General features: G+C 43.4%; 1 protein-coding gene across 6 annotated transcripts in view; it reads right to left on the minus strand.

Annotated features, from left to right (window-relative positions):
* Positions 1-26,561, minus strand: part of TCF20 (transcription factor 20) — a 123,959-nt gene that overhangs the window by 25,910 nt on the left and 71,488 nt on the right. For 5 of the 6 annotated variants that reach the window (XM_054061178.1, XM_054061193.1, XM_054061206.1 and 2 more), the window contains one exon: positions 16,630-22,257. In XM_054061178.1, the coding sequence (XP_053917153.1) occupies positions 16,630-22,221 (5,592 nt within the window). In that variant the 5' untranslated portion in view covers positions 22,222-22,257. Of the gene's footprint in view, positions 1-16,629; positions 22,258-26,561 lie in introns of those variants that run through there. The other variant, XM_054061214.1, reaches the window with a different exon arrangement.

Here is a 26,561-nt window from a genome sequence, read left to right on the forward strand (position 1 = left end):
ACTTACAAGTATAGGGATTTGAATCTGCTAAGCTATGCGAGTCAAGCAGAAAAATTATACAGTTTACGTTATCTTAGCTATTCATTTGAGGAATTAAATGTGCAACAATAACTGCAATTTAGTTTTAAAAAGGTCTGAAAGACAGAAGAGCAGACTTAAAAGACGAAAAAGAAATTCAAATTTTCAAGCAGTGATTATGTGATAAGGACATACAGAGCTGAGAAACAGCACAGTCGGCAGGAGAGAGCATTTATTCCAGTTGGATTTCTCTGCCAGTACCACATTTCTTTCCTGACAATCTTTGGTACTGATTACAGGAAATATCCAAATATACGGTGAGTTTCCATTTAGCACATGATCTACCAAGTGCAGCGTAAAACAAAGGCATGCAGTTGCCTTAAAACAAAGCAACATCACCACCGTAAGGGAAGAAGTTTTGGATAAATTAAATCATTACCAAAAGCTCTCCCTTGTAAAGCAACACCTTTGAATGGAAAAAACTGGAGTAACAAAAAGGAAAAAGCTGATCTAAGCAAGCAAATGCAACAAACTCAACTCGAGGAATTTGTTTTCAAGAGGTTTCAACCGCATGACAGAACTCTTTTTTTCTCTAGTGAAAGAAAGAAAACGAGACCATGCTTAGTATTTACTAAGCCCTCCCCACTCTAAAGGTACAGTTCATGAAGGACACAATCACTATGTTATTAGCGGAAGAAGATTCAAGAGAAAAAAAAGATCCCTTTGTAAAGGCTCAAACATAAGGAAACGCTTTTGAGCAAGGTAAACTGTAAACAGGAAAGATTCTGACAGGCTATTAAATACCTATGTAACCTGGCAGGGAAAAGGGTGCAGTGCACATCCACCCCTGCAAACTACTCGAAGACTCGTAACACTGGACAGAAATAAACCATTTGTCATTATTTGTACTAACCTGCGCAAGCCCTCATCATAAACAGAGCCCCACTGTGCAAGACACTTTGGTAATACAGAACAAAGCGTTGGTGGATGCAAAGGGATGAAACACGAATGGTGAGGCTGAGCCAGCAGTGTTGGGCAGAGTCCATCACAGCAGGAGGCAAAGCATATCCAATTGTTCAGCAGAAATCCCAAGACAAGAAGGGCTTTGAAGAAATGCGTAAAGGAAAACAAAGACAAACGTGTAGGGTTTTGAAAGCGAGGCACTTCATTTAGAAAATTATAGAGTTAGCCAGGGTGCGCTGATTGGAAGTGGATCATAAGTTCTTGACACTGAAAAAAGCAGCAGAATGAAGGCAGATAAAATAATGACGAGTGACTTATGTTTGAGGTGTAAGAAAAGAAGAGGCTGGCAGACAAATGTGAAAGAAGTATGTATGCTAAAATGAGAGTTTAGAAACATTGTTTTTTTGTAACAGTATTCACAATGGACATTTACTCATTAATAAGAATACTAATTCTTTAATTAACATCTAAAGGGCTGCTCATATTGTGCAGTTAAAGTATTTTCCACTGCAGGTAACAACAGGTAAAAAAGGTACAACGCTCATCTTACTGCAAAATGAAAAGCTAATCTCTCTAAAAAGAGAGTAGCAAGTAAAAATACTACTCAGTACTGTTAAAGAGAGAATGACAAGACGACGACAGCTCCTCCAGAATGCCATGGAACCAGCAGTTGGTGGCAGAGCTAAAACAAGGAGTAGCAAAGTGCACACAAGTACTCCTGAGGTCACTGGTGGCTGTTGCTACCGGAAAAGCAGCTGAAGATAAGCAACAATAGCAGGTGAAATAAATCCAAGAGGAGAGGTAAAGGCGCAATGCCTGCAGAAGCAGCATCTGCAAGTCAGTACATTTCTCTTTAGTGATAAGCTGTCAAGTAACACAGTGTCAAAAACACCTGAGAAAATACAAGGTCATAAACTACAGCACTAAATAACCAACTACAGTCAAGAAAAACTAAACAAATTAGTAACACACATTGACGAAATGACCTCAGGTACAGAGGAGGTGCTCTATGTAAAATAATGTTTGCTAGTCAAAAACCAGAATAGGTTGAGAGAGGCCTACGTTATTTCACTCTTCAACAATCATCAGAGGAAAAAACCTACAAACCATAATGACATAACGTGCTGCTTAAACTGCCCATTACAACAACAGATACTTTGCATGAATACTAAGCTGAACTTATTCCAAAATATCTAGGGTCAGTAGACTTGCCAGAGACACACGACATCGGAATGCTCTGTATGAGCTAGAAGCAGTTTAGAAGTGGCAGCAAATATAAATAGCAGCTCAAGTCCAAGGCCGGATGGCATTCCAGCTGGAGATTACGCAGCAGCTAAGGAAGTGTCAGTAGTTTCCTTGAAGGACAGACTTAATGTTGCTCTCCTCGGGAAAGAATTTCCTCTGTCTAAGGATTAAGAAGCAGTGTAGTTCTCCCCACATCTGAAGGGAAAAGAACCTGATGAAGATCTTTGGGGCACATAACACTGCTGAACTGTGGTAAAGGCAATAATATTATCTAACTATTTGCAAGCCACATCTTCAGTTTTTATAAATCTAGATTGATCTACGCTAAGATAAAAAGGTTTGGTATTTGCCCTAGACTACTAGAAATAAGTCACTGTGCAAGATCAAAGAGAAATTTCAATCTTTTTTAACCTCAGGCAGAAACTGAAGAATATAGGCAGTTTTGTTTTTCATTTACTTTATACAGGCACACCCTCTCCTCATTCCTTATTCCTCCATCTTTGGAAGGCTACAGCTCAAAAGCAGAAGTGTAAATCAGCAGTAAAGTCTTCTTTGTTAGATAGCTTCAGAGACTCAGAAAATACTTCTTTTGGCATTACCCTTGAAGCTGTTTGTCCAGAAAACTGAATTTATTGGTAGGGATTCAAAACTTCTGTTCCCCAGGAACTGCCCCTGCAGGTTTCTGCTCAGAGGAATGGGACCATGTGGCATCATTCAAGAATCCTTATTCTGCCCTATGATAACATGTGACACTTCAAAGGAGGAATAATTAAGCATAAGAGTGCAGACTGCACTAAAACCTCACAAAATACTTTTATGTACCTGCAATCTTTCTAATTTAACCTAAACAATTTCCTAAAATTAACATCTAAAAAAAAATAAATTGCTTTTCTGGGGAGGAAAGCATGGGTTATGCGCTATGTCAACCTTGAAATTCCAGTGATTAGATTGAACTTGAAGAGTTATTCCCCCAGAAAACATTTAACAATTAAATTTAATAATGAATTTACGTATGGCCCCAATACATTTAAGTTAGGAACTTCAGCATTTAAACTTTCTACAAGAAAAGAGAAACCAACATGAGGTGAACACAAAAACATTTTTATTGTCTCCTGAGCCCTGACTCTAAATAACATGAACAAATTTTAGACTTAGCTTCCTCCTTAGCTATTGTGCAACTAAAACATGCAACCTTGTCTCAGCTCCCTAATCTTCCAATGTAATTTAAGAACATGTGACAATTTAAACACATACTGTAATTTCAATTTTCAAAGCACCCTACAAATTTGTCTTAATAGTCACCAAATAAGTGATTTTAAAGCCTGCTCTACAGAATAATTAACTGACTTGTCAGAGGCCTTGTAGGAAGTTTTTAGCAGCACAGGCTAAGTTCACAGCTTGCAAACCTGAATTCAAGTACATGAAGTTGCCCGTCCCTCCCATCCCCATTCCCTCCTTTTTTTGCTCCCCTTTTAAGCTTCACATTGAGCAGCAGTGCCCTTTACAGAAAGTCCCCATTTCAGAGATTCATGCCAGAACACTCTCCTTTTTCCCCTTCCTTAGTAGTAAGCCTTTTATGAAGCTGAACTGTCTCCTTTAATCATCAATAACTTTGTGAAACTTAGCAAGTGTGAGTTCTCAGTAAGAATAAAGAAGCCAGGAGTGCAAGGAAAGCTGCAGTTAACAGCAACATAGAGAAAAATACCAACAAAATGGCATTTTGTGAAATGATAAGCTGTGACAAAAAGGCAAAGGTACAGCTGAGTTAGACCTAAGGGACCTAAGCATAAATCAAACGAAAATATGCAAGGAGCTAGAAACGGGGAAAAAAAACAGGCTTGGGGAAGCGTGACTGTGAAGCTGCCCAGCAGAGAAGGACCTGGGGGTGCTGGTCAACAGCCATCAGAACTAGAGCCATCAGTGTGCCCAGGTGGCCAAAGCAGCCAACAGCATCCCGGCTGGGATCAGAAACGGTGTAGCCAGCAGGACCAGGGAAGTGATCACGCCCCTGTATTTGGCACTGGTGAGACCGCACCTTGAATCCTGTGTTCAGTTTTGGACCCTCCCATCTTTGGGAGATGTTAAAAAAAACATGTAGATGAGGCACTTTAGGACATGGTTTAGTAGGCACGATAGAATTGGGCTGACAGTTGCAATGGATGATCTTAGAGGTCTTTTCCAACGCTAATGATTCCATGTTACTAGTGGCTGTGCAACCAGACCTCAGAAACACACACATAATCTGTTCTTACCCCTGGTAACTCAGGTACTGACAAGCAGTGCAGCTGCAGAGCCCTGGGCAGGCTCTGTCACTCGTCACAGTCAGTGTCTGGAGTAGGGCTGGTATTTCACGCCAAGTCCTACACCGTTATGCTTACTCTTACCAACAGCTCAAGTCTGAAGACAACTTAAGTAGATGTACCCGATTAAAGTTGCACCCTGAACACTACTAGAATTTCTCAAAAGAAACTGCAGCTATTTTAGTCCTTTCAACTGAAAAGAAATTCCTGCTTTCAGTTACTCTGGCTGGCAAAACAGGGCAGATAAGGGGAGGGAACATGCAGTCCCTAGTGCTTCTAGATCACGATAGTAATAATAAACACCCTCACCTTTTCATATGTCCGGACAACTAGATGGTTGCACGTGACATCAGTAATAAATGCTACAAAGCCATATACCTCTGAGAACCACCTTAGACAAATTTTAAAAGTGTACCTTCTATTGAATTTACTAGTCTGTATAATTAGGAATATCATTCTGGAATAGCTTTGTATCAAAAGTCATGTTCTTGACCGGTCCACTCACTTCCAGATCGTTTTAGGACATCAGTTTGTACTGGGACAGCCCACTGCCCCCACTCCTATCCCTAGCTGGGGCATTTCCCCTGTATCCGTACTGACACCAAAAGTCAAGAAAGCTGATTGGGCCAAAAAATTAACTACACATAACATATATAGTTAATAATAACATATAAAATAAAATGAGGGAAGGAGGCAGGAGGGGAGGGGGAGAATTCGCTGGCTAGATCAGCTACCTGACTTGGTTCAGTCACAGAGCAGTAGTGCTGGCAAGAATGGGAGATGTCGGGGAGAAGAATGGCTTCTAACAACCCTAACTTAGCCTGTCTGAAATTACCACCATATTTCATCTTCACAACAGACTCCTCAGTGGAGCAGAAGTGGTTTACAAGAGACACTCTTTGCTCTTTTCTACCTTTATCAGCAAAGGAGCCTTGACCTTTGGCTATATTCCTCCCTCCCTCTACCCTCATCTTATTCCACTTCCCCCAGCCCTTGCCCTGCCCTCATCTTTCCCCTAATCTACCCCACTGTGGCACAAAGCAATCATGGTCTGCTACCGCTGTAAAAATGGCAATTTCATCAAGTTCCAGAGGGAGATTCTGAAAAAAAAAAGAGCATTAGTAGTGGCAAGGAGTGGGATAAGACTATGAAAACGAGCATTACTGTGAGAGCAACTCAGAACTTCAAAAGGCCCTTTGAGGAAGGTGACTATTTTTGAAAGCTCCCTACGTGAGGGCTAACACACAGCCGGTCTCTGTGCCCTGTGCCTGGGCTGGGCTGGTTTGGTCACTTGCTCCATTTCCCCCCTCCTATCTCAATGCTGCAGCACGAACAAGTTTGTTGAGGGCAACTAACATCAGAATTCCCATTCCCATAATTCCCCAAATGACTTTGTGCCCACATCTCCACCTACATCCCCTCTCAACATGGCTCAAGCCACTTAGGCTCGCCCATAGCTTTAGCAATACAAGACTGCTGTTAAATGCTAATTGCTTACTAATGAAAACTAATCATCATGCAATTAAACTTTAATCACTAAGCAGCTGGCTGAGATCCAATCCATAACAATGAAGGTTCATTAATAACTTTTTTTCCAAAGTGCTCTATCCATGACGACTCTCCTATACTTCATACAGTCCAGCAAAATGCATGAAATTGGTTGGAAAACATTTCCTCTGCCAGGAAAGAAAGAAAAACGACACAGAGCACAACAGTGTAAGAATAGCATAGTTCAGATTATGTGAAAAGGATGGGTTTAAGATTCAGGGAACACAAACTCCGTTTCTACCTACTTCCTTAACCTCAGGCGAAGCATGCAGCACAGACAGAACCTCTTTTCCCCAATTCTTGTATATCTGCAGAGCAACATTCTTAACAAAAAAGTTTTAATTTTGCTGTAGTTTCTAAATTTATTAGACGAATACTCATCATGCTTCAGTATATTTTTACTCATCTTTCTAAATCTAGGGAAATTAATCTAACCTCTTTCAGAACATATTTCTCTAATTAAAAAGATATCGGGGTTATATAACCAAGTTTATAACGGGCAGAGATGAAAATGTAATTTCAAAAAAAGTTTAAAAACTGCCTTCCGTATTGTATTTCAAAAATACCTCACACACCACTATCAGTAAGTGTCTCATCTTTGCCCCCACCATTCCTACGCCAGTCATAGAATAAGTGTTGTTTGGTTGGAAAAGGCCTCTGAGATCGAGTCCAACTTTACCCATCCAGCACTAAACTATCTCCCTGAGCACCTCATCTATCCATCTTCTAAACACCTCCAGGGATGGGACCTCAAACACCTGTTCCAGTGCCTAATAACCCCTTCAGTGAAGAAATTTTCCCCGATGTCCAACCTAAACCTGCCCTGGCACAACTTGAGGCCATTCCCTCTCATCCTATCACTCGTTACTTGGGAGAAGAGACCAACACTCATGTCCCTCCAACCTCCTTTCAGGCAGCTGTAGACAGTGATAAGGTCTCCCTTCAGCCTCCTCTTCTCCAGTCTAAAGAGCCCCAGTTCCCTCAGCCCCTCCTCGTCAGATCTGCGCTCCAGCCTCTTCACCAGCTTTGTTGCCCCCCTCTGGACGTGCTCCAGCACCTCAAGTGTCTTTCCTGTAGCGAGAGGCCCAAAACTGAACACAGCCTGGTTACCACACAAAGCACTACGCTTACACAGCTTTTTATGAACTTGGTTTGCAATGCATCGTTTGAAGAGCTTTGCTTTATTACAAACGGTAGGACATTAGTACAGCATTATTTTTGCTTATTCAGTGATCTTAGGGTTTGGGAAAGTGCTTATTTTAAAACTAAAATGGAGAAACTATTTTTTTTTTTAATTTAGAAATCTTGCTAAAGATGGAATGTAATTCTAATAATCCATACAATATTATATAACAGAAAGTCATGAATTCTTATGTCCAGAAATTAACCTCTTATCAAACTGAACAAGCAAAGAAAGATTAAGTAATAATAACTCCTTCAAAATGAGGTAAAACCAAATTTTTTTTAAGTTTTGCATTTTTTTGCCAAGCTGTAATCAAATGCAGGCCATGTTAAACACAAAGGCGTGGAGCAGAATAAGCTTCTGAAGTTCTCAAATGTCCTTCAACAGTGATTTGTTAGCGGCATTCTTCTAATGACGTTAAGGGGATACAGCTCAGGGGACTACCGTCTGAAAGAGGTCAAAGTCCAGAAGAGTTAGTTCAGTTTAAGTTAACCAAACAAAACACAAACATCACTACAACACTCCTCCCCAATTTTGGGAAATCTCAACGATCTTTTGCCAGCACAGCTTAAAAAGATTCAAGCTCAAATGACACACAAATGGATTGTATTCACTCCCTATTGGGAATTTAGCAAGAGTTTGGCATCTCTGCAGTAACAGGCAACTTAAATCTTACAAAAAGGATTTTTTGAGCTTGTGGATAGCCAGGCAAAAAGCTGTAAAGATCTGTTCAGAAACCTCCTGCACAGAGAAGGCCTCATGGACATCTGGAAGAGAATTTCTTAGAAATTAAGTTACTTAAATGTATTTTTAAATGAAAGTTGTACACCGATTTTGAGGATCCCTGATGCATTACAGAAAGGCCACAACTGTGGAATGAGCAAGTTCCTTTTTACGTACAACTTTCCAGTGGTCCTGGCTACAAGCCATGTTAGTGGTTAAACATCCTATTCTTTCCCAACACTCTATTGTCAGTAAATCTATTTTCTGCTTTCCTCGCTCCACATGCTAGACAAACAGTAAAACAAAACCACAGGCAAGCACAGACATAATGCCTGTACACTGGGATAAACTAATGGCAAAGAAGTCTGCTGATACACAGGAATTACTTCCCTGCCAAGCCCTTCATCTTCTCTTTGCCCCATACAAAAAAGTCAGCACTGGAGAAGTCTTTCCTCTTTTCCCAATACCACCTTTATGTTTGAGACCTCAACTAAACTTCTGCCATCTACAATCCATGATCGCCCATAATTCTATATGAGCCAGCAACACACTGCAACAGTTCTACTCATGATATAGCCAAAGAAAGGCAGCATCATTTCACAAGCTTAATTAATGGCTCCCGGTCCCTCAAGATACTGAAATATATGCATCAGAAATGTTGATGTGCATACTGTCTGCTCACCTCTGTGGTGTTTGAGGCTTGTGATACTGATGTACAGAGCTGCTGTGAGCCATGAAGTGCTGTAGCACTCGTCATTCACACTTGTAGGTCCCCACCAGAGAAAGGCAGTGAGCTGAGAAACAACAGGGGCTCCTACCAGGTTCTCATCTCTGTGGCAGCATGCTCTTACAGACCAGGAGTCATGACAGCACAGAGAGTTTCACTAGCGCAGCAGATGGCAATTCCTTTCTGAGAAAACCAAATCTGAAGTTCATTATTCAGCCTGTCTTTCAGAATTTCTCCTCCACCCAAGATTTCATGCTTTCTTATTTTTGTAGCACTGTAGAAGAATACTAAAGATGCTGCCATTTCCTGAGGAATGAAAATGAATGTTAAACTAATTGTACTAAGCACTGTCTTCAAGAAAGAGTGAACACGTTTCCAGCTCAGGCAACGAGGTGCTTGGACACAGCCTGTCCATAAAAACTCAATCACTTTAAGGGTGATTGTAGAAGATGCCTCGAGATTCTGTGGTGCTCCATGCTGGAGGGGTTAAAGCATACTAAAAGCTGTTGCCAGCGATAAAAATAAGCAGACAATGTTTTCAATACACCCTTTTCTTTCAACCAGTGCTAACAGACAGTTTTTAAATTCATTACTGGGTTCCCTTTCCCCACAGTGAAAAATTAACAAGCTCCAGTGTCACCTCTTCCTACTCTCGAAATTTCTCCCTGCTATTACAGGTCTGGGTATAAGAAACACAGGTTTGCCTTCCTGTGTTTGTCAGGCATGTGGTCTTTGAAGCAGCAGATTATTATTTCAGCTGAACCCTGACCTGATGCAGAACTTCACTTGAGGGGCTTTTTGGAGTGGGGCAGGGGGAAAGTCAGGTTCTGAACATTTTTCTTCTCTAAAAAGAAAGATAACGAAGAAAAGGTGAGCATTCATCTCCCTGTGCTTTGAAACGGTAGCACTGTGGCTCTGAACCACTTTCAAGCTGTGGTGTCACGTGGGCACAATTCTGTGTTACAGCTAACTTGATCTAATGGTTATAATTACCAGGGGAAAGGGCTCTCCCTGTAAGAGGTAGCAGACCTTCAGAGAGTAAGCGGATTCAGGTGGCTGATCTGGCACAAAGATCCCCTGCTCCAAGCTAGCGTACTGATGGATTAGCTAGCTAAAAATCAACCCACTGTGCAAATGCACAGGTGACAGATCTAGCACAAGCAAAACAGTGGGAGCAAGTAGCTTGCAAAGAGGATAAAGCAGGATCACCTCTCTTGATAAGCAACTCACTCCTAGTCTGGCTTAAGGATAACAACGCATACCTGTGCCAAATAAAACATTCAGAACAAACTGACTAGTGGTGCTAGACTACTCGGGTTCCTGCTTTGCTTAGTTTTGCCAGAGGTAGCGAACATTCCCCAATTTTCTCAGTTCATACCAATTCCCTAGCGTAGGCATTTGATTAGCCACACAGTTAGGAACCTCTTAAAACCAAAACTTACGCTGTGTAGGAACATTTTCATTAGGCTTTGCTTTCACAAATCTGAGAACATAAATAGCTTAATTCCTAATGATATCTCTAGGCACCTATCTTTACCTGACTTACAGCTAGAGTCCAGAATGGTAGAGGTGAGGAACAGGAAAGGGTACTATGAGAGCAACAGAGTGAACAAAATACTGTAAATAAGCAATCCTTATTTCCTCTATGGCACAGATTTCCCACAGACCAGACACTGTGGGAGATCAACTTGCAAGACACATAGAATTACTTGGTTGGAAAAGAGCTTTGAGATTGAGCCCAGACATACCTGTCCACTACTAATCCACATCCCTGAGCACCTCATCTACCTGTCTTTTAAACACCTACAGGGATGGGGACTCTACCACTTCCCTGGGCAGCTGTGCCCATGCCCAAAACCCCTTTCTGTGAAGAAATTTTTCCTGATGTCTTACCTCAACCTCCCTCAGTGCAACCTGAGGCTATTTCCTCTCATCCTAGTTCTTAAGTAGCCAAGGACAACTTCTGTGTGCAAAACCAGAAGTTGCTCTCTATGGAATCTGGATGGCATATGTAAGCCTACCTCCAGCCCTACAAACTAAGAAAGACACACTCAACACCAGCTAGAGGGCTGCCACTCCCCAAAAGTAATGAAAAGTTCAAATATGTAAGTTTCAATTTGCAAAGAGAGAGACATGCATTTAGGTTCTGAACTTCTGTGAGCCTATATGTAACTTTTAAGAACTTTTGCCAAAGTTAGTTTGACCATATGAACAGGCTCATTAAGTCATAAAGCAGGGAGACTTCTCCTCTTCAGGCAAGCAGCAGGCTTTGAAAGATAATCCATGGAGAGCTGGACAGAAAAAAATTCCAGACTGGTGAGAGAAAGCCCAGAATCTCCTTCCATTATACTGCAGATGATGGGCAGATTTTACCCTTCACTGACACTACCACTACTCTGGAGTTCTCCTGATTGAAACCCAAGATGATCATTCCAATAAGAAGCAACAAAAGAAACAGGTTCCAAGGACTTTTTTCCATGTAGAAGGATTAAAAGATTTCTGAAGCTGAAGGAGAGATTGATGAGAAAAGCATTACATTCTTTCGACCTTTAAAAAGAGATCTTTAGGAGGAGGATAAACAAGTCTTCCTTTCACAGTGCACTGTCAGGGCTAGATTTACCTTCAAAAAGGTCAATTAATGTGTGTGCATGCAATAAGACAAAAGAACCCCCCTTCCCCCAAACCTCTGAAGTAATACCTGTGCTGGGCCAGAGCCTCTGCCTTGGGAGAAGTGTTTTATAAAAATACTTCCAAGAAACAGCATGCCATCTCCTGGAGAACAGCTTTTCAGAAAACAACAGAACTATCTTCTCAAATTCTGCAACTCAAACTAACACAAAGAATGTTCTCTGCATTGTTCTTTTTGCTGAGTTTCTTAAATTTAATACTGAGAAAAAAGAACAAATCCTTTTGAGCATTAAATCTGCTGACAACCAAAGCGACTTTATAATTTTGCCTGTTTCAAAGGTAACCAAGATTTCATCTTTCACAAAAATGAGTTTCTTAGGAACAGGAAAACAATGAGAAGATAAACAAGGCAGGAAATTGTTTCTTAAAGGTATTTATAGCAAACTGCATGCAACTGTTAATTTTCCAAATCTACAAATGCAAAGAAATGTTTGACATGACTTAACAGAGACCAAAAAAATTCCAGAAGAAGAATACAGGTGTACTGTCACTGTTCAGCCCTGGCCTGGCAAATTTCAGCACCTAAAACAAAACAGTTTGGCTCCCAATGCCCTTCCCCCACCCCCAGGGAAAGGGGAAATGGAAACGAGAGAAAAAGACTTGCAGGTTGGAAACTAAACTAAAACAGCTCTATTAAGATACTACTACTATTTAAAAAAACAATAAAACATATACAAACATATGAAATCACCCCCCTACTGCTCGATGACAATGTCACCACAGATGCTGTAGAGCACATAAGAGGGAAAGGGTCTGAAGCTAGGAGGGAAGTGGGCTCAGGAACTTCCTTGAGATTTGCTACGGAGCTGTTCTTAAAAAACTTCAGAAAGATCCAGACGTTTATTGACAGAATCATAGAATAGTTTGGGCTGGAAGGGACCTTAAAGATCATCCAGTTCCAACCCCCTGCTACGGGCAGGGAAACTTCCCACTAGCTCAGGCTGCCCAAGGCCCCCATCCAACCTGGCCCTGAACACCTCCAGGGATGTGGCATCCATGGCTTCCCTGGGCAACCTGTGCCAGTGCCTCACCACTCTCAAAATCAGGAAAGTTAATATAGCAAGAAAATGCTTAAAATTCCTTCCCGATCCTGGAAGGCAAATGAGAAACAGAAGTGTTTTGGGGAGAGTAGGGGGGAATCTATAATAACCTTCCATGTGAGAAAAAACAGGTAAGTTTGTGCAAGAAGAAACACATGGTGCATTACTTACGCCACTACCTTCACATCATGGTTCCATGACCTTTGACTAGAAGTGTAAGTTTCTTCTATCTATACTAAGATGCTGCATAAGTAGCAACAGTAGAGCCAGACTGCTGAAGAAAATATTTCAACTTACTTAATGGTATGGATTCAGTTTAAATTTGATGCACATTTGCCCTTTGTACGTTATTACCCTTTACACAGATTTAGCATTATGGCAGTATTTCACTTGCACAGAAAGCATTACATGCATGAATTATTCACTTCTAGGCTCATGACCCTTCATATGCCATAAAGTAATGTCTTAACTTACCCTAGACCAAATCTAACACCTAGATTCCTGTGTGCTTGTGCACACGTCTGTCTGCAAGCAGCTACAAGGTTTGCATGCCTGCATTTCCAGACAAACGCTGATGCAATGAACGTCAGAAGAAACGAAAAGAAAATGCACTTGCAAAGGAAGGAAGACAAAGAAAGAACAAGCAAGAAGCAGAGGAAATCAGCTGTCTGAGCCAGAAGGCTATCCTCAAGCAGCGGGGCAGTAGGGTCTGGTTCAACAGAGCCTTTCCACTGCCTGGGGATGACTTCTGGCAGGTACATCTCTCAATACCTTGACTGCCATCTTCATGCTGCACATAACCCTCTCCTAACTGAAGTGGGGAGGATATATTGGTTCCAGAGAAGAATACAGCACTATAATGGGATAAAAAAAGGTTAAGGATAAAGCAATACTAGGAGAAAACCTCTTCCATTATTTGCGGAGGTTAAATTAGAAAGATGGATTACTCTTATGGGCATCATGCCGAAGAGCCCAGCTTGCAGCTAGACACTTAACTGTGTGTGTCTAAAACAAACTGAAGCGCCCATAAAAAAAAATGGTCCCTGTCTCCTAAAGTTCAGTGTCTTAATAACCAGATTAAAACTGGACCCAGACGGAAGAGTGGAGAGTACTGGAAAGCTACGTGTGACTTCTCATACACAAAATAAGCAGCACTTTTTACAGCCTTAAATAGGAAGGATTAGGAAGAAATAATTCTCAAATCAAATGAAATTGTGAATCTGAGTGACAAGAAAATCAGAACAAGATGGCAGACAACAGATCAAGGATGATGTAGCTTAAAAAACAGGTTTTGAAGTAAGAGTCTGAGAATTTAGCATGAATTCAAGAATAACTTTAGGTTTGTTGCAGAAGATGAATGTAGAGCAACAAGGAAGCTCTACAAGATCCTAGAAAAAGGTGACTGGGTTACCCAAAGGCACGGTATTCCAGGTTGAAGGGAAGGAAAGCACAAACAGAACTTGGGTGAATCCCCCACAGAAAGCCAGGAGTAACAACAGCCTCTGCAAAAAACAGAGGAAAGAAAGGAGGTAATGAAAAGAGGGCACAGACAGGAAGCAAAGATGGAACAACAGTTCAAGAGCCCCGCAGCTGACAGTGACAAACGGAGCTGACAGGGAAAGGAAAATGACGTACTGGATCTGAACCTTAGCTAGGAAGAGATCACTGTAAACACTGATTACAATTGTAGCAGAGCACAATTGAAGCCGCACTTAAGAACAAGAGCACCAGAAAATACACGCAAAGAATTCCGAGATGAAAAAAGGGAAAGGAATTAAGAGGTAGTTGCAAAGGTACGAATGGCCACAGGCATTTTGTACACTTCTTTTTTTAACAAAAAATTGGGGAACATTTGTTTCTACAGGTGCTATGAAGTAAAAGAAGAGCTAGGAGTTGAGTGAGTGATTAAAGGAAAAAGGTAGTGAGAAACGACACAAGGTTCAAGGGAGATAAAGATGTCCTTGTATGGTGTCATAAGAGCAGATGAAAGGGTTAAGGGGAGGGAAAAAAAAATGTTCTATGTGTGACAAGGAGACGATCATAACAGTTGGAAGAAAGTGATAAAGGGTCGGCCAAAGTGTATTCAGTCAGAAAGGCATCAAGATCCCATGCAGAGAAAGAACTACATGTCAAACGATATGCAAATCCATATAAAAACACTGTGGATAACAGGCTTCTGTTTGACAAGTTTAATTAGAGCCCATCAGCGCCACATTTTTCTGCTGGGCCTGCAGGTACAGGAACACAAAAAGAGATCGCTGCAAGATAAATCAAGTGGTTCAAGAACTGGCAGAGAAGGTACATGCTATTGGAAAAACGAGAATCATAAATGAAAGACACACCCTAAAAACAGAAAAATGGGAAAAAAAATCAGGCTGGAGCAATCCAAATTCAGAAATTCAAAATACTGGTGAACTCTAAGACATATGAAAGCATGGCCACATTGCAAGCAGAATCCAAATGGTGGTGGAGGTTCTGAAAGAAACCTTGCAATCATCAGAGACAAGAAATTCAGCAGTTGCATCAGAACAAGCACACAGGCACAGCTCGATGAAAATCAAATGAAATTAACTGACTTTGTTTAATGAGAGGCTAGGAACAAGAATGCAGGCCAAATCAAGTTAGGGCAAAGAAGCATGTAATTACTGTCAAGGAACAGAGGGTGAAAATTCAGAACGAGCCAGGAATCAAAGTTGAAGAGAAAAAGCTCATGGGGAGGAAACGAGCACACTGTATGTAACAACACAGAGGGAAGAGAAGATAAAACTTGGATCCCAACACTGTTGAGAAAAGAAAGAGGGCAACAGGAAAAGTAGCCTAGTGCCTCTTCCATGGTCTGGCCCAGGACACAGACTACAAAGCAAAAGGTAAGCAGAAAGAAAGGGATGCAGCATCCTGATGATTGCAAAGCAAGCCACATAACTGTGGTTTTAAAGCATTAGCTGCTCTCTCCGAAAATCAAGGCTAGCAAGTGACCCTATCCACAAACAGAGGGTTGTGAATAAGTTCTCACTTTGTCCCCACTTCAATTATACCTATTTCTTCTCACTCACTGTATACTCATACTTTGGAGAAAGTAAATTATCAGTATTATTTGCGCTATAACTCATATTGAATTAACCAATACTAAGCCCATCCATGTTTTGCTCAAAGCTTACAAACCTCTGCGCAGTTCTACTCTATCCATCTTATTTTGTAAGGCTTAAATTCTTATACAGTTGTGTAATATGTCTTACGGTAACAGAAAAACTGCTAAAAGCAGAGCCAACTTTGAAGCCAGATCCAACTGTGGAGGTTAAAGTGGGTTGCTTAGGGCCTTGCATTTGTGCATGTCCAAAACCAAATATTTCACAGCTTCTCTGTCATTTCCTCCCTCTAATCCAATGTCTGACCACCCTCACTGTGAATTTTTTTGATTAATATTCAACTGGCATTTTCTTTGTTGCAATTTGTGTCCACTGGCACTTGTCCTTTCACTGTATGTCTCCAAGAAGAGCCCTAGAGTTGGAGCAGTTTAGCCTGGAGAAGAGGCTCTGAGGAGATCCTACAGTGGCCTTCCAGGACCTGAAGGGGCTACAGGAAAGCTGTGGAGGAGCTTTTTACAACAGGATGAGGGGGAATGGCTTTAAATGGAAGGGAGGAAGATTGTGATTAGACATTAGGAAGAAATTCTTCACCATGAGGGTGATGAGGCACTGGCACAGGTTGCCCAGGGAAGCTGCGGATACCTCATCCCTGGAGGTGTTCAAGGCCAGGTTGGACGGGGTCTTGGGCAGCCTGGTCTGGTGGGAGGGGTCCCTGATCATGGCAGGGGGGTTGGAACTGGATGATCTCTGGACGATCTTTAAGGTCTCTTCCAACCCAAACCACTCAATGATTCTAGAGAATATCAAATATCTAACAGGACAGAAGAAAGAGGTGGGGAGGGGAAATCACCACAGTAATAAGAAAGCCCTTGGGTGTCTGAAATTTCTACTAGGTAATAAGCATTTTGCTTTTTGATGCCTGTAATATGTCAGAGTAGGTGTGGCAGAGATCTAAACAAGGCCATCAAAAGGGCATCACTAGATATTTATTTAAGATGAAAGATGATTGTTTAAGACACGAGAAAACAACAAGGAAAAAGGGCATTCCAAATGGTACACACAGTACAAATGAAAAAAGTCATTTTGTATAGCAAGGCTGGGTACTCACCATCTCTCTTGCGATCTCCACAGCTTCCTGCAGCCCATAGAGCCTGCCACAGACCAGGTAGATCCCATTGGCCCAGAGTATACAACCCTCATGGACCCAAAATTCATTGCTGTCAAGAGGTAGTTCAGGAATTTGTAACTCCAGCTCAGTGCCACCTTCTGAAGTGGGCATAGAGGGTTTTGAGTCCAAAGGAGTCTTTTCACCACCACCGCCGCTGTCAGTGGTTGCCTTTTTACAAGATGCTCCCCTTGAAAGTGACCGAGAGGCTCCGCTACAGTCCTCAGAGCGGTGCCGCCTCTTAAAGCGGGGATGAGCAGCTAGGCTTCTTTGTTCCTTCTGTTGTTGCTGTTCCTCCTCCTCTTCCGTATCTGTCTTGGAACCATTAGAAGCGCTTTTGTGCCGTACCTTGACCTTGCTCTGCATTTCTGTGGCCCTCTTTGGAGGTGGGTTCTTGGGCAAGGTGGCTGCGTAATCCTGGGGGTAGAAAGGACCAAAGAGGTCGCCCATGTTACGATAGCTGGCCCATTTGCCACACAGGCAGCAAACCAGATGCCCTAAGACAGAAGATTCTGTTACTACAGGGCCCTGCAGCATGAAAGTTGAGGTGGGCAGCACTTTGCTCTCTGCATTGCTAGGAGGGGGTGTTGAAGACCTCTGTCCTTTCCGGCCCCTCACCAATTTGTTCTGCTCCTCTTCCTCCGCGTTAATGATTGTGCACACAGCGCCTAATTCACATTTGTTTACCACGTGAATATAAGGGAAAAAGGACTTATTCTTGGAGTCAGTTTTATCTACAGACTGGGTAGCATATTTAAGCTTGATCTCTGGTTCTTGAGGCTCCACAATCGGAGCAGCCCGTCTAGGCTTCCGCTTCCGTGGCTGCGCTGCAGGTTTTCGCCTCTCCCTCCTTTGCCTTTTTGGCTTTGGCTCACCACCACCTACCCCTTCCGAAGACTGCGATGGTGCTGGTGGGGGTGGCGGCGGCGGGGGCAGTTGCTGCTGTTGCTGCTGCTGCTTCTTCTGTTTGTTCACGCTCCCAATTGGCCTCCCCTTTTTCTTTCCAGAGGGAAAATACCCCTTTGGAGGGAAACCATCTGGCTTAGGTGAAATGTTTGTCACATCTCTGTCTTTTTCCTCAGACTTCGGATTTGGTTCAGAAGTAAACACACTAGAAGAGGAAATTGTTTTGGAGTCAGAAAAGGTCAGAGCTCCAGCTCCGCTTACAGATCCATCAGACCTGCCCTGACCACCTGACTTCTGAGAAGGTGGTGGTGCTGCACTGGATCCTGCTCCTTCTTTACCAACACTGGCAGTTTCAGGGACCTCTTTCTTGGTTTTATCATCCTCACCACTTTGCCACTCTTCTGAAGATCTCGGAAGAGTTATTTCACCAGTTGTATCCTGGCTTGCTGGCCCCACTTGATCTGACATCTCTCCTTTTCTCTTCTCAGCCTCTGGTCCGTGTCCAGCTGCATTTCCTCCTTCAGGTCCACTTTTAAGAGACAGGATGTCATCAAGAGTGACGGTATCTGCACCAGTCTCAGCGTTGTTGGTAGAAACACTTCTCCTGATATTGGGAGATGTAATTTTTTGAACAATAGCTTCCAGTTTTAATCCTCGCCCCTTTCTCGGGGGCAATATTTTGGTCTTAGCCGGGCTTGTGAGGGAAACAGCAGGGCAATTCCTACTATCAGGACTTGGCAGGTCCTTGAAGGAATCTCCCTTTCCAACTGACTTGCCAACATCTTGGCTTTGAGATGAATGGGCATAGGAGTTGTAAGCTTTATCAGCTCCTTCTTTTGCTGAAGTCATCAGTCGCCCTTTATCTTCGTTGCCACTGTTTTTCATTTCCTGTGGCTGTCGTTTGGTAGGGATAGGTGAGATGAAAGAACGGACCCTCCTCCTCATAATTAATGGATTTTGAGGAGACTGGTCTTCCTGGCCAGGGAGCCTGAGCATGGTATTACTAGGCTTGGGCAAATCTGTAGATTCCTCTCGTCGATGCCCATCACTTTCCTGAGGGCAAAATCTTTTTTGGTTGGCTGCTCCGAGAGGGCCACTGCTTTTGGCAGGAGAAGTTTGCCGAGAGAGGTCCCAACCAGAATCATGATGTTGCAATTTCTGGTTGCCATGTTTCAGCTCGGTGCATTTGCTCTGAGTACTGTCGCTTCCCATAACACAGCGCCCAGATTCCTGGCCAGCATCGTGGTAAGAGCTGCCTTGAAGGTACATCATTCCGTCCTTATCATTTTTCAAGGGACTCCTTACTCTTTCCAGAAATTGCTGTTGCCTTGGGCTCTTCCTTGCTCCTTCCTGCCTATGCTGAGCTGCAGCAATCACACCCTGAGCAGTGCTGCTCGCCCAGTCTTTGTACTCTTCTTGCTGTTGCTGGTATATCTGTCTTTTGTAATGATACTGGGAATTTAAACTCTGGTTAGGGTCACCAAAACCATGAGGTCTAGCATTTGCGTGATATGCGGAAGCCAAAGATGGGCCCTCTGAATTCTGAGGGTAAGCAGGATGCAAGGAACCCCTGTTAACTCTTTCAGATAGCGTCATATGCGGGTTCAAGTGATGCAGATCTGTCCCTGGGCCTCTGCTTCTGCCTGGTGACATTTTCAGCTTATCAGCAAGATCCTGATATTGAGAAGGTGATTTACCCCTGCTGCTTCCAGTTCTGCCAGGGGCTCGCCTCACCTGCGTTGATCTGCTGTCCTGCTGGGGAATGTAGTCTGGAGCAGCATCGGAGACTGCAGCTCCAGGGCTAGCATTGCCTCGGAAAGATTCATGCTTGATGCCAGCAGGATGACAATGGTCTCCTGTTTTCTTATTATTGAGACTAGCTGAGCTCTTTGACTGTTCAAAGTCTTCTTCTTTTATTTGCCCACTGTGAGCCTTCATCTTTGTTTCCATGGATACTAAACCACCAGGGAGTATTACTGACTGGCTCAAGCCAGGGGCAAGACGTTCACTCCTTCCACTTCTGCCCTCAGGACCCATGTGCCCCATTGGGTGAGGGCCAGGATCTCTGACAAGCTGCCTTAATGGAGATATGTCACAGATCACCGATCTCCTCTCTGAGAGTGCTCCCCCTTCATGGGCAGAAGACTGAGACTCCACATCAAACTTCCTAGCAAGAGGATAATCAGCTAGGTTTATCTGCTTCATATCAGGAGCTGCACTGCTAGACTTCCTATCCCAGGGACCCCAGTGAGGGCCTTCCAGGAGAGACCCCATGCTTTTGTTTAAGAGGCCTCTATTGGTCAATTCATTGGTTTGACTAATTAAGATATTGGGCCTCATGGCTCCCTCCAGACTCCCAGCCATCCCAGAATGCTCCTGTGCGTTCCTAGAATACCTCCTGTCTGGATGATGGTGGTACCCCTGTAAGACCTCCTGTAGAAGGCTAGGAAACTTCTCATTCCGGCCTTTGCGCTCACTGTGCCCTGGAAAATCCCCCTTTTCTTGGCCAGGATACTGTGGAAAGCCACCAATATTTCTCTGCATACCAGCTGCTATATTATCCTTATAACTATATCTTAAACTGCCAGGAGATTTGGAAGATTCTGTTCTTGCAGGAAAGTTTGGCCCAACAACTGCATGACCAGGCTGGCTGTTCCCCTCTCCATTATGGTTAGTGTTATCTCCACTTTTGCTCCCTTTACTTCCTCCTTGAGTTTCTGGCTGTGTCCCTGCATGCCCAGCTTCTTTTGCTCCACTAGCACTAGCTGGTGCCTGAGTGGCTGTGGAAGCATCATCTTGTGCAGGTTTATCTTGTCCACCTGACTTTTCTACTCTTCCTGTCATAGCTTCCCGAGAGACAATCACCCCGACTGCCTTTTCATTCACTTTTGGGGCATTTTCCACAGCTACCACAGCTTCCTTCCCATCGGGGGAGGCCACATCTTCCCTAGCTGCAGGGCTGCCGCTGATTTTCGATGGCTCATTCTGAGAGCCTTGTGCTGGTGAGGAGTTGGATCTCTCTAAGTTACCCCCTTTGTAAGTTGTGTCTGAGCTGGTGCTCTGGCCGCTCAGCTGTCTCACCCTTTCTCCATGATCCTCTGAACTGCTGGAACAGCCACCATCAAGGGACTCTGCTAGGGGAGACTTGAGTTGCTCCTCTGCCTGGGAGGAGCCTTCTGAGTTGGTGCAGCTGTCGGCCTTCTTTGAAGAGGATGACCTTTTGGAACTTTTTTTCTGAGGGGCCAAGGCATCCGAGAGCAACATGTGCTGGACTGTGTTGGGCAGGTTGGCTACCTGAGAACTTAGCGCACTCAGGCTGCTCAGCCCTGGATCCGTGAGCCTTTTTTCCTGCAGTCCTTCCAGTCCAAACCCCTTGAATCCCCCAGCATGAGCGTTGGGGCTTGGCATCATAGATGGTGTAGGGCTAAGCTGAGGCATCATCTGCAGGATTCGGTTTCTAGAACCCATGGACATGTTGCTTTGCCCACATTGGAGATTTTCTCCACCTGGCATGAGTGGAGAAGGGGTAGAGCTGCAGCTTGGAGATTGAACCACAGATGCAGCGGGAGATGGATTAGAGATTGGACTGAAGTTTTGGTGGAACTGCATTGGTGACCTTACGGGAACTTCAGCCTGGCTGTACTGTCCCACTTGACTTTGAAGAGAGAGCTTGGTGGCAGCATTTGAATACTGCATTACGTGCTGAGGTGGGTGCTGCTGCTGCTGCTGCCCCTGCTGCCCGCTCTGGGGCAGCTTTGACTGCTCAAAGCTTTTCATCGGTTGAGCCTGAAAGCTGTAGTTTGACTGGGTCCCATATGCCTGCGCATTGGAACCCACAGCATGGCCTTCATACTGCGACCCAGAATTCACGCTGTAGCTTCCATCATAATTCTGTCCCGACTGCCCAAAACGCTGCGGGGAAGGGAAAGAGGAGGAGGACGATGACGAAGGTGGCTGATAGTGTTGGCTGAACTGACCCACTCGTAACTGGTAACCAGAAGCAGAGGAAGGCAGGGTGGATGGACGTTGCATTGGCTGCAAGTGCGAGGTGCCGGAAGCAGACTGGCTGGAAGCCTGGGGTAAAGGCTGATGAGACTGATAGATCTGTTGTCTCAGCTGCTGCACTTGCTGCTGCTGGCCAGAAGCCTGCTGCTGGTACTGGGCGCTCCCTGGAGAAAAAGGACCGGTATAATCCTGTTGATAGTGGGATACACCCCCGAGGGTCGAGTGCTGTGTTTGAAACTGGCCCACATGTCCCTCACTCCCATACTGACTCCCAAAGCTACTCCCTTGAGGGGGCCCATAGCTCTGTACTGGTCCGGAAGGCCTGCGCTGAGGTGGCTGCTGCCCTCCTGATGCCACCGGATCTTTGTTGGCAGCCATATAGTAAAACTCTCCTGCTTCTTTTCTGAAACCTTGGTAGCTCTGATGGCCAGAGCTCTCACCAGGCATTGCTGTAGAGGCTCCTGCTGCTCCACGACGTCCACTGCCAGCGCCTCCTCCAAAGCTCTGGAACATCTGGGCCTGCTGGCGGGGGCTGAACTCTTCCAGTCGGGATGAACCGTGCACTTCCTGCGGGTAGCTCTGCTGGTTTCCGTGGTAACTACTTTGCTCCCGAAAGGACTGCATGCTGTTCAGCAGCAGAGCGGCAGCTCGACAGCCCTCCTGAAAGGGAAGAAAAAGAAAGAGGGGAAAAAAAGGTGTAGCATCCACATCTCCCAGTCACACCAATACCACTGCTCAATTTTGCTGTTTTAATAGCAATTCATTAATTTGCCTCTTGCTTCTGGTACAACAATCACCTCCTCTCCTTGCAACTTTCTGACCTTCTAGGTTGTACAAATAAGAAGAATCACTCACTCACAAGAAAATACAAGTCAATAGCCTACTACCACTTGGAGCACACCTTCAGCATTAATATTTTCCATGAGTCATTTCCTTAATTGAGTCTGTTTGTGGGCCACTGAAGATTCAAACTCCCAACAAGACTCTGCAAAGCAAAGGAGAACAATCCTCACTCTCCAGCTATTCTTTAAGGTTAATACTAGAAGTCATCAAGTACTTTGCTACCATGTTAAAAGACGCACCAATGAGAAGTCTGCAACTCTCTCAAACAACTCTGGGATCTACTGTAGCAATGATACCCAAGGTTCACGTTTGACTCTGGAAAATATGTCTATTAGAAAACACTCAAGATACAGTTGATCAAAGCTCAAATCCAGAGACTCCAATGAAAAGGATCTACCAGAACCTGTAAAAGAACTGGCACCAGCACGCTCCAAGACATTTGCTCCATGCTCTGTTCCTGACTATTCCAGTGACACTATTAGGTGAAAACCGACACAGCAAGACAACGTATGTATTCTCCACCACTCGCTTGCCATGGCTGTTTTGTTATAAAAGACAGAAAGTCAGAACAAATCCACCCTACTGAGCAAAAGGGTCCATGACTTAGGACTTAATCTTGAACAAAGCTGAACTGAAAACATTTGTCAGCCAGAATACACATTCTGCGATAGCATATATGATCATCTACACTTAGATAATCCAATCCTAAGTAAATGCATTTAAATGAAGGCTCTCCTACATACTCCAATCAGTGTGTGGGATCGTGACTCATGCTCAAGGACCACACCACAGCTGCAAAGTTGTTTTGGGACCCTGATTGGTCCTTCTGTAAAAGCCTAATGCATTACTAGATATATTGAGAAAAGCTCAGTAATGAAAGAGTACATGTATATACATTGGGGCGTTTTCCTAAAAAAAAATAAATCGAAATAAGTAAATAAAATCCATAAACAACGACCAAAGCATCTCATTTCTGAAACACTTTGTGGTTTTTCTCTTCCTGAAAACAAATTGGATAAAGCCACCTGGAGAGACTCCACTCCTTGCCTTAAAAAAATGTTAAGACAATGCTCGTGTTTTTCCAGGAAACGGAACCCCAACTCCTCAGACCAGAAACTTCCTGCAATCTTGCCCATGTTAGGTTTTCTCATTTAGCCATGTTTTGTGCTTGCCGTGTTCAACTGAATCCACTCAGAATTAAAGCCTAGTTTTGCACTTAGAAGTTTTGTTCAAGTAGAAGATCAGAGTCTCCAGAAAGCAGGCATACAAATGAGGATGCAGGCGATGCCTGGCATCGTGCCCTTTTCCCATCTGCCTCTCAAGATGATTTTTTTTCCTCTTAATTAATATGTATGTTATATGCAGAAGGCTTGAACTCCACCATTGGGGGCCTTCAGAAAGGCACCCTGGTTGTACTTGTGTTTCTACTATCTGTGCACGCAGCCTACAGAGCACGCACACCTACACAATCCCCTCTGTGTTACTGAAAGGCATCTTTGTGGTGCAGCCTGGGTTCGTACAGCCCGGGTTTGTGCAGCCTGATGTCTGCAAGAATATTACCAAAACTTTTACTTGAATCAGAAGGGAACTTTCAAATTGTTGGTATTTCCAATTCGGTCTCTCCCCTTATAGGAAGGGAACTTCACTGCTGTTTTCACCTTATACTCTAATATTTTAAGTGCCACACTGTAAGAGCAGTCTGCTGTTCTGCTGAACTCCACTTTTTTAGCATTTTGAAGACCACGTATCACGAGTAACACTTCTATAAAAGCCACACTGTGCCAATCCACACAGTTTAGGCTTCTTATGGATAAAACTCTCCCTTCTTCAAATTATTCCCTTTAATGTTTCATCAGTTTGAAGGTCCTGCTCTCAGAATTGGGATACCTAACGCAAGCTTCTTTCTCCCTTGTTGTATGACTGAGGTGAAAAATAAGACAAAAAAAACAAAAGCAGGAAAGAAAACATCCAGAAATAGAATACAGTTATCAAAGAGAGAGAATATCCACTGAAACTGGCAGATGTTAGAAAGAAGCTTCTCTAGATAAGAAGTCTGGGATCTGCAATCACTAACATCCACATGGAGCAGAGACGGCGTGCATGCCCTGGCTGTCACGTGCTTTGCGTCCTCTTCTCCAGAAAGCATCACTTCCATCCTCACCACAGGCTCAGACTCTCAAAGAACCTCAGACTCATTTTTTAATACAACTTCAATAAAGCCTGCTTAGCATAGTCTGTACAAGGTCTCCAGAAGCCTCTTCTGCATTACATCGCACAAAAGCTTCCATCACTGATGATATCCATTCTTCTATAATACTACTAACAATGGCTTGAAAGTTGCTAACATACATTAATGACACTAGGAAACAATCTTAAGACTTCCTCACTCTTAAAAAGAATCATTTTAATTACATAATGGAACAGAAACGGCACAAGACGCTGTAAAATACCTTTAGGAACAGAGATTCAGTAAAGGTCAACCTGAGGCACAAATTCCTATCCTCCATAATCCCATGCACTCGTGTCTTTATTCAGTCCAGAAGCTCTACAGGCCAACTTGAAACAAGAGCATGTTTTTCTCCTTCAATTTATTATTTTTTTTTTAAATCTTGGCTTTCACCCTAACAAATAAATTAAGTTTTCATCAGAACTTAAATTGCTGGTGCCCTAAGCAAATGCTTTCTATTTTCATGTCTCCTACAGAACAACACTTGCTTTGAATATGTCTCACAAGGAGCTCAGCTGGAATAAGACAATCAGCAGAACAACAGCCAAAACATAAAAAAGGCATTTCATTAATAACAGCAGTAAGAAAAGATAGGAGGGGCTTCAATTCATTACATCATTGATAACTTACGACATATATAGCACATCTCTTGTCATTGATGTACTACAAACACAGGACTATTACAATTGCTATAGTAATAATCTTTCTTAATAACAACAGAGTTGTAAAGTGCTCAGAGCTAAGTGTTATCTTCTCAGCAAAAGCACCGAAAATAATTCCATGGGTTAATAAAATACATTCAGACAGCTAGTGGAGAGTGTCCATGAAGGCCACAAAGTTGGTGAAGGGTTTAGAGGGAAAGCCGTATGAGGAACAGCTTAAGTCACTTGATCTGTTCAGTCTAGAGGAGACCAAGGGGAGACCTCATCACAGTCTACAGCTTCCTTACAAGGGGAGGAGGAGGAGTAGGCAGTGACCTCTCTGTCAGCCAATGATAGCACCTGAGGGAATGGCAGGAAGATGTGCTGGGAAGGTTTAGGTTGGATATTGGGAAAAGATTCTTCACACAGAGGGTGGTGGAGCACTGGAACAGCTCCCCAGGGAAGCAGTCATGGCACCAAACTTGACAATATTCAAGAAGCTTTTGGACGATGCCCTCACATGCATGGTGTGAGTGTTGGGGTTGTCCTATGCAGAGACAGGAGTTGGACTTGATGATCCTTGTGGGTCCCTTCCAACTCAGGCCACCTGATGATTCTATGATTCTAGATGAGGCCTTCAAAGTCTACCAAGATCCACAGAAAAAAAAAAAATATTTGATAAATTTTTTACTGAAATCTTCTAAGAAAACATTTTCAGATGGCACATACTCCTCTGCACACTGGTGCTCAAGAGAATGACATACCAACTGCCGATTACTGACTACAACACAATCATATAAAACTCCATAATGGTGGTACACATCCAGATTCCCACACCCAGCAGAAAGGCCAAAGTCCCACCTCCAAAAACTGGTCCATTAGGAGCCATAAATTACACATAACTACAGCATTTTCCAACACAAAGCAAAACATTCCAAGCCCTCCTTCCACATTTATCTAAAGGAGAGGTGAGATTCTGGCACAGCTTTCAGTACTCCAGTGCCATACCTACACTCTCTCTACATGTGCACCCACCTCTATCAGTAAAGCTTCATAACTCTCAAGTATTTATAGCTGTAGAGCCATGTAGGCATATCTATCTAGATATTACAGACCACGTTCCCTACGCTAAGCAGTTTCACTCTGCTCCAACACTTTGGCATCTTCCCCAATAGCCTTCAATCTCGTAGGAACATAGGAAGCTTGTGTAGTTGATAAAGAAACAGCCTCACTTACAAAATCACTGCTATACG

Source organism: Cuculus canorus, chromosome 1, assembly GCF_017976375.1.
Source record: "Cuculus canorus isolate bCucCan1 chromosome 1, bCucCan1.pri, whole genome shotgun sequence".
Lineage (NCBI taxonomy): Eukaryota > Metazoa > Chordata > Aves > Cuculiformes > Cuculidae > Cuculus > Cuculus canorus.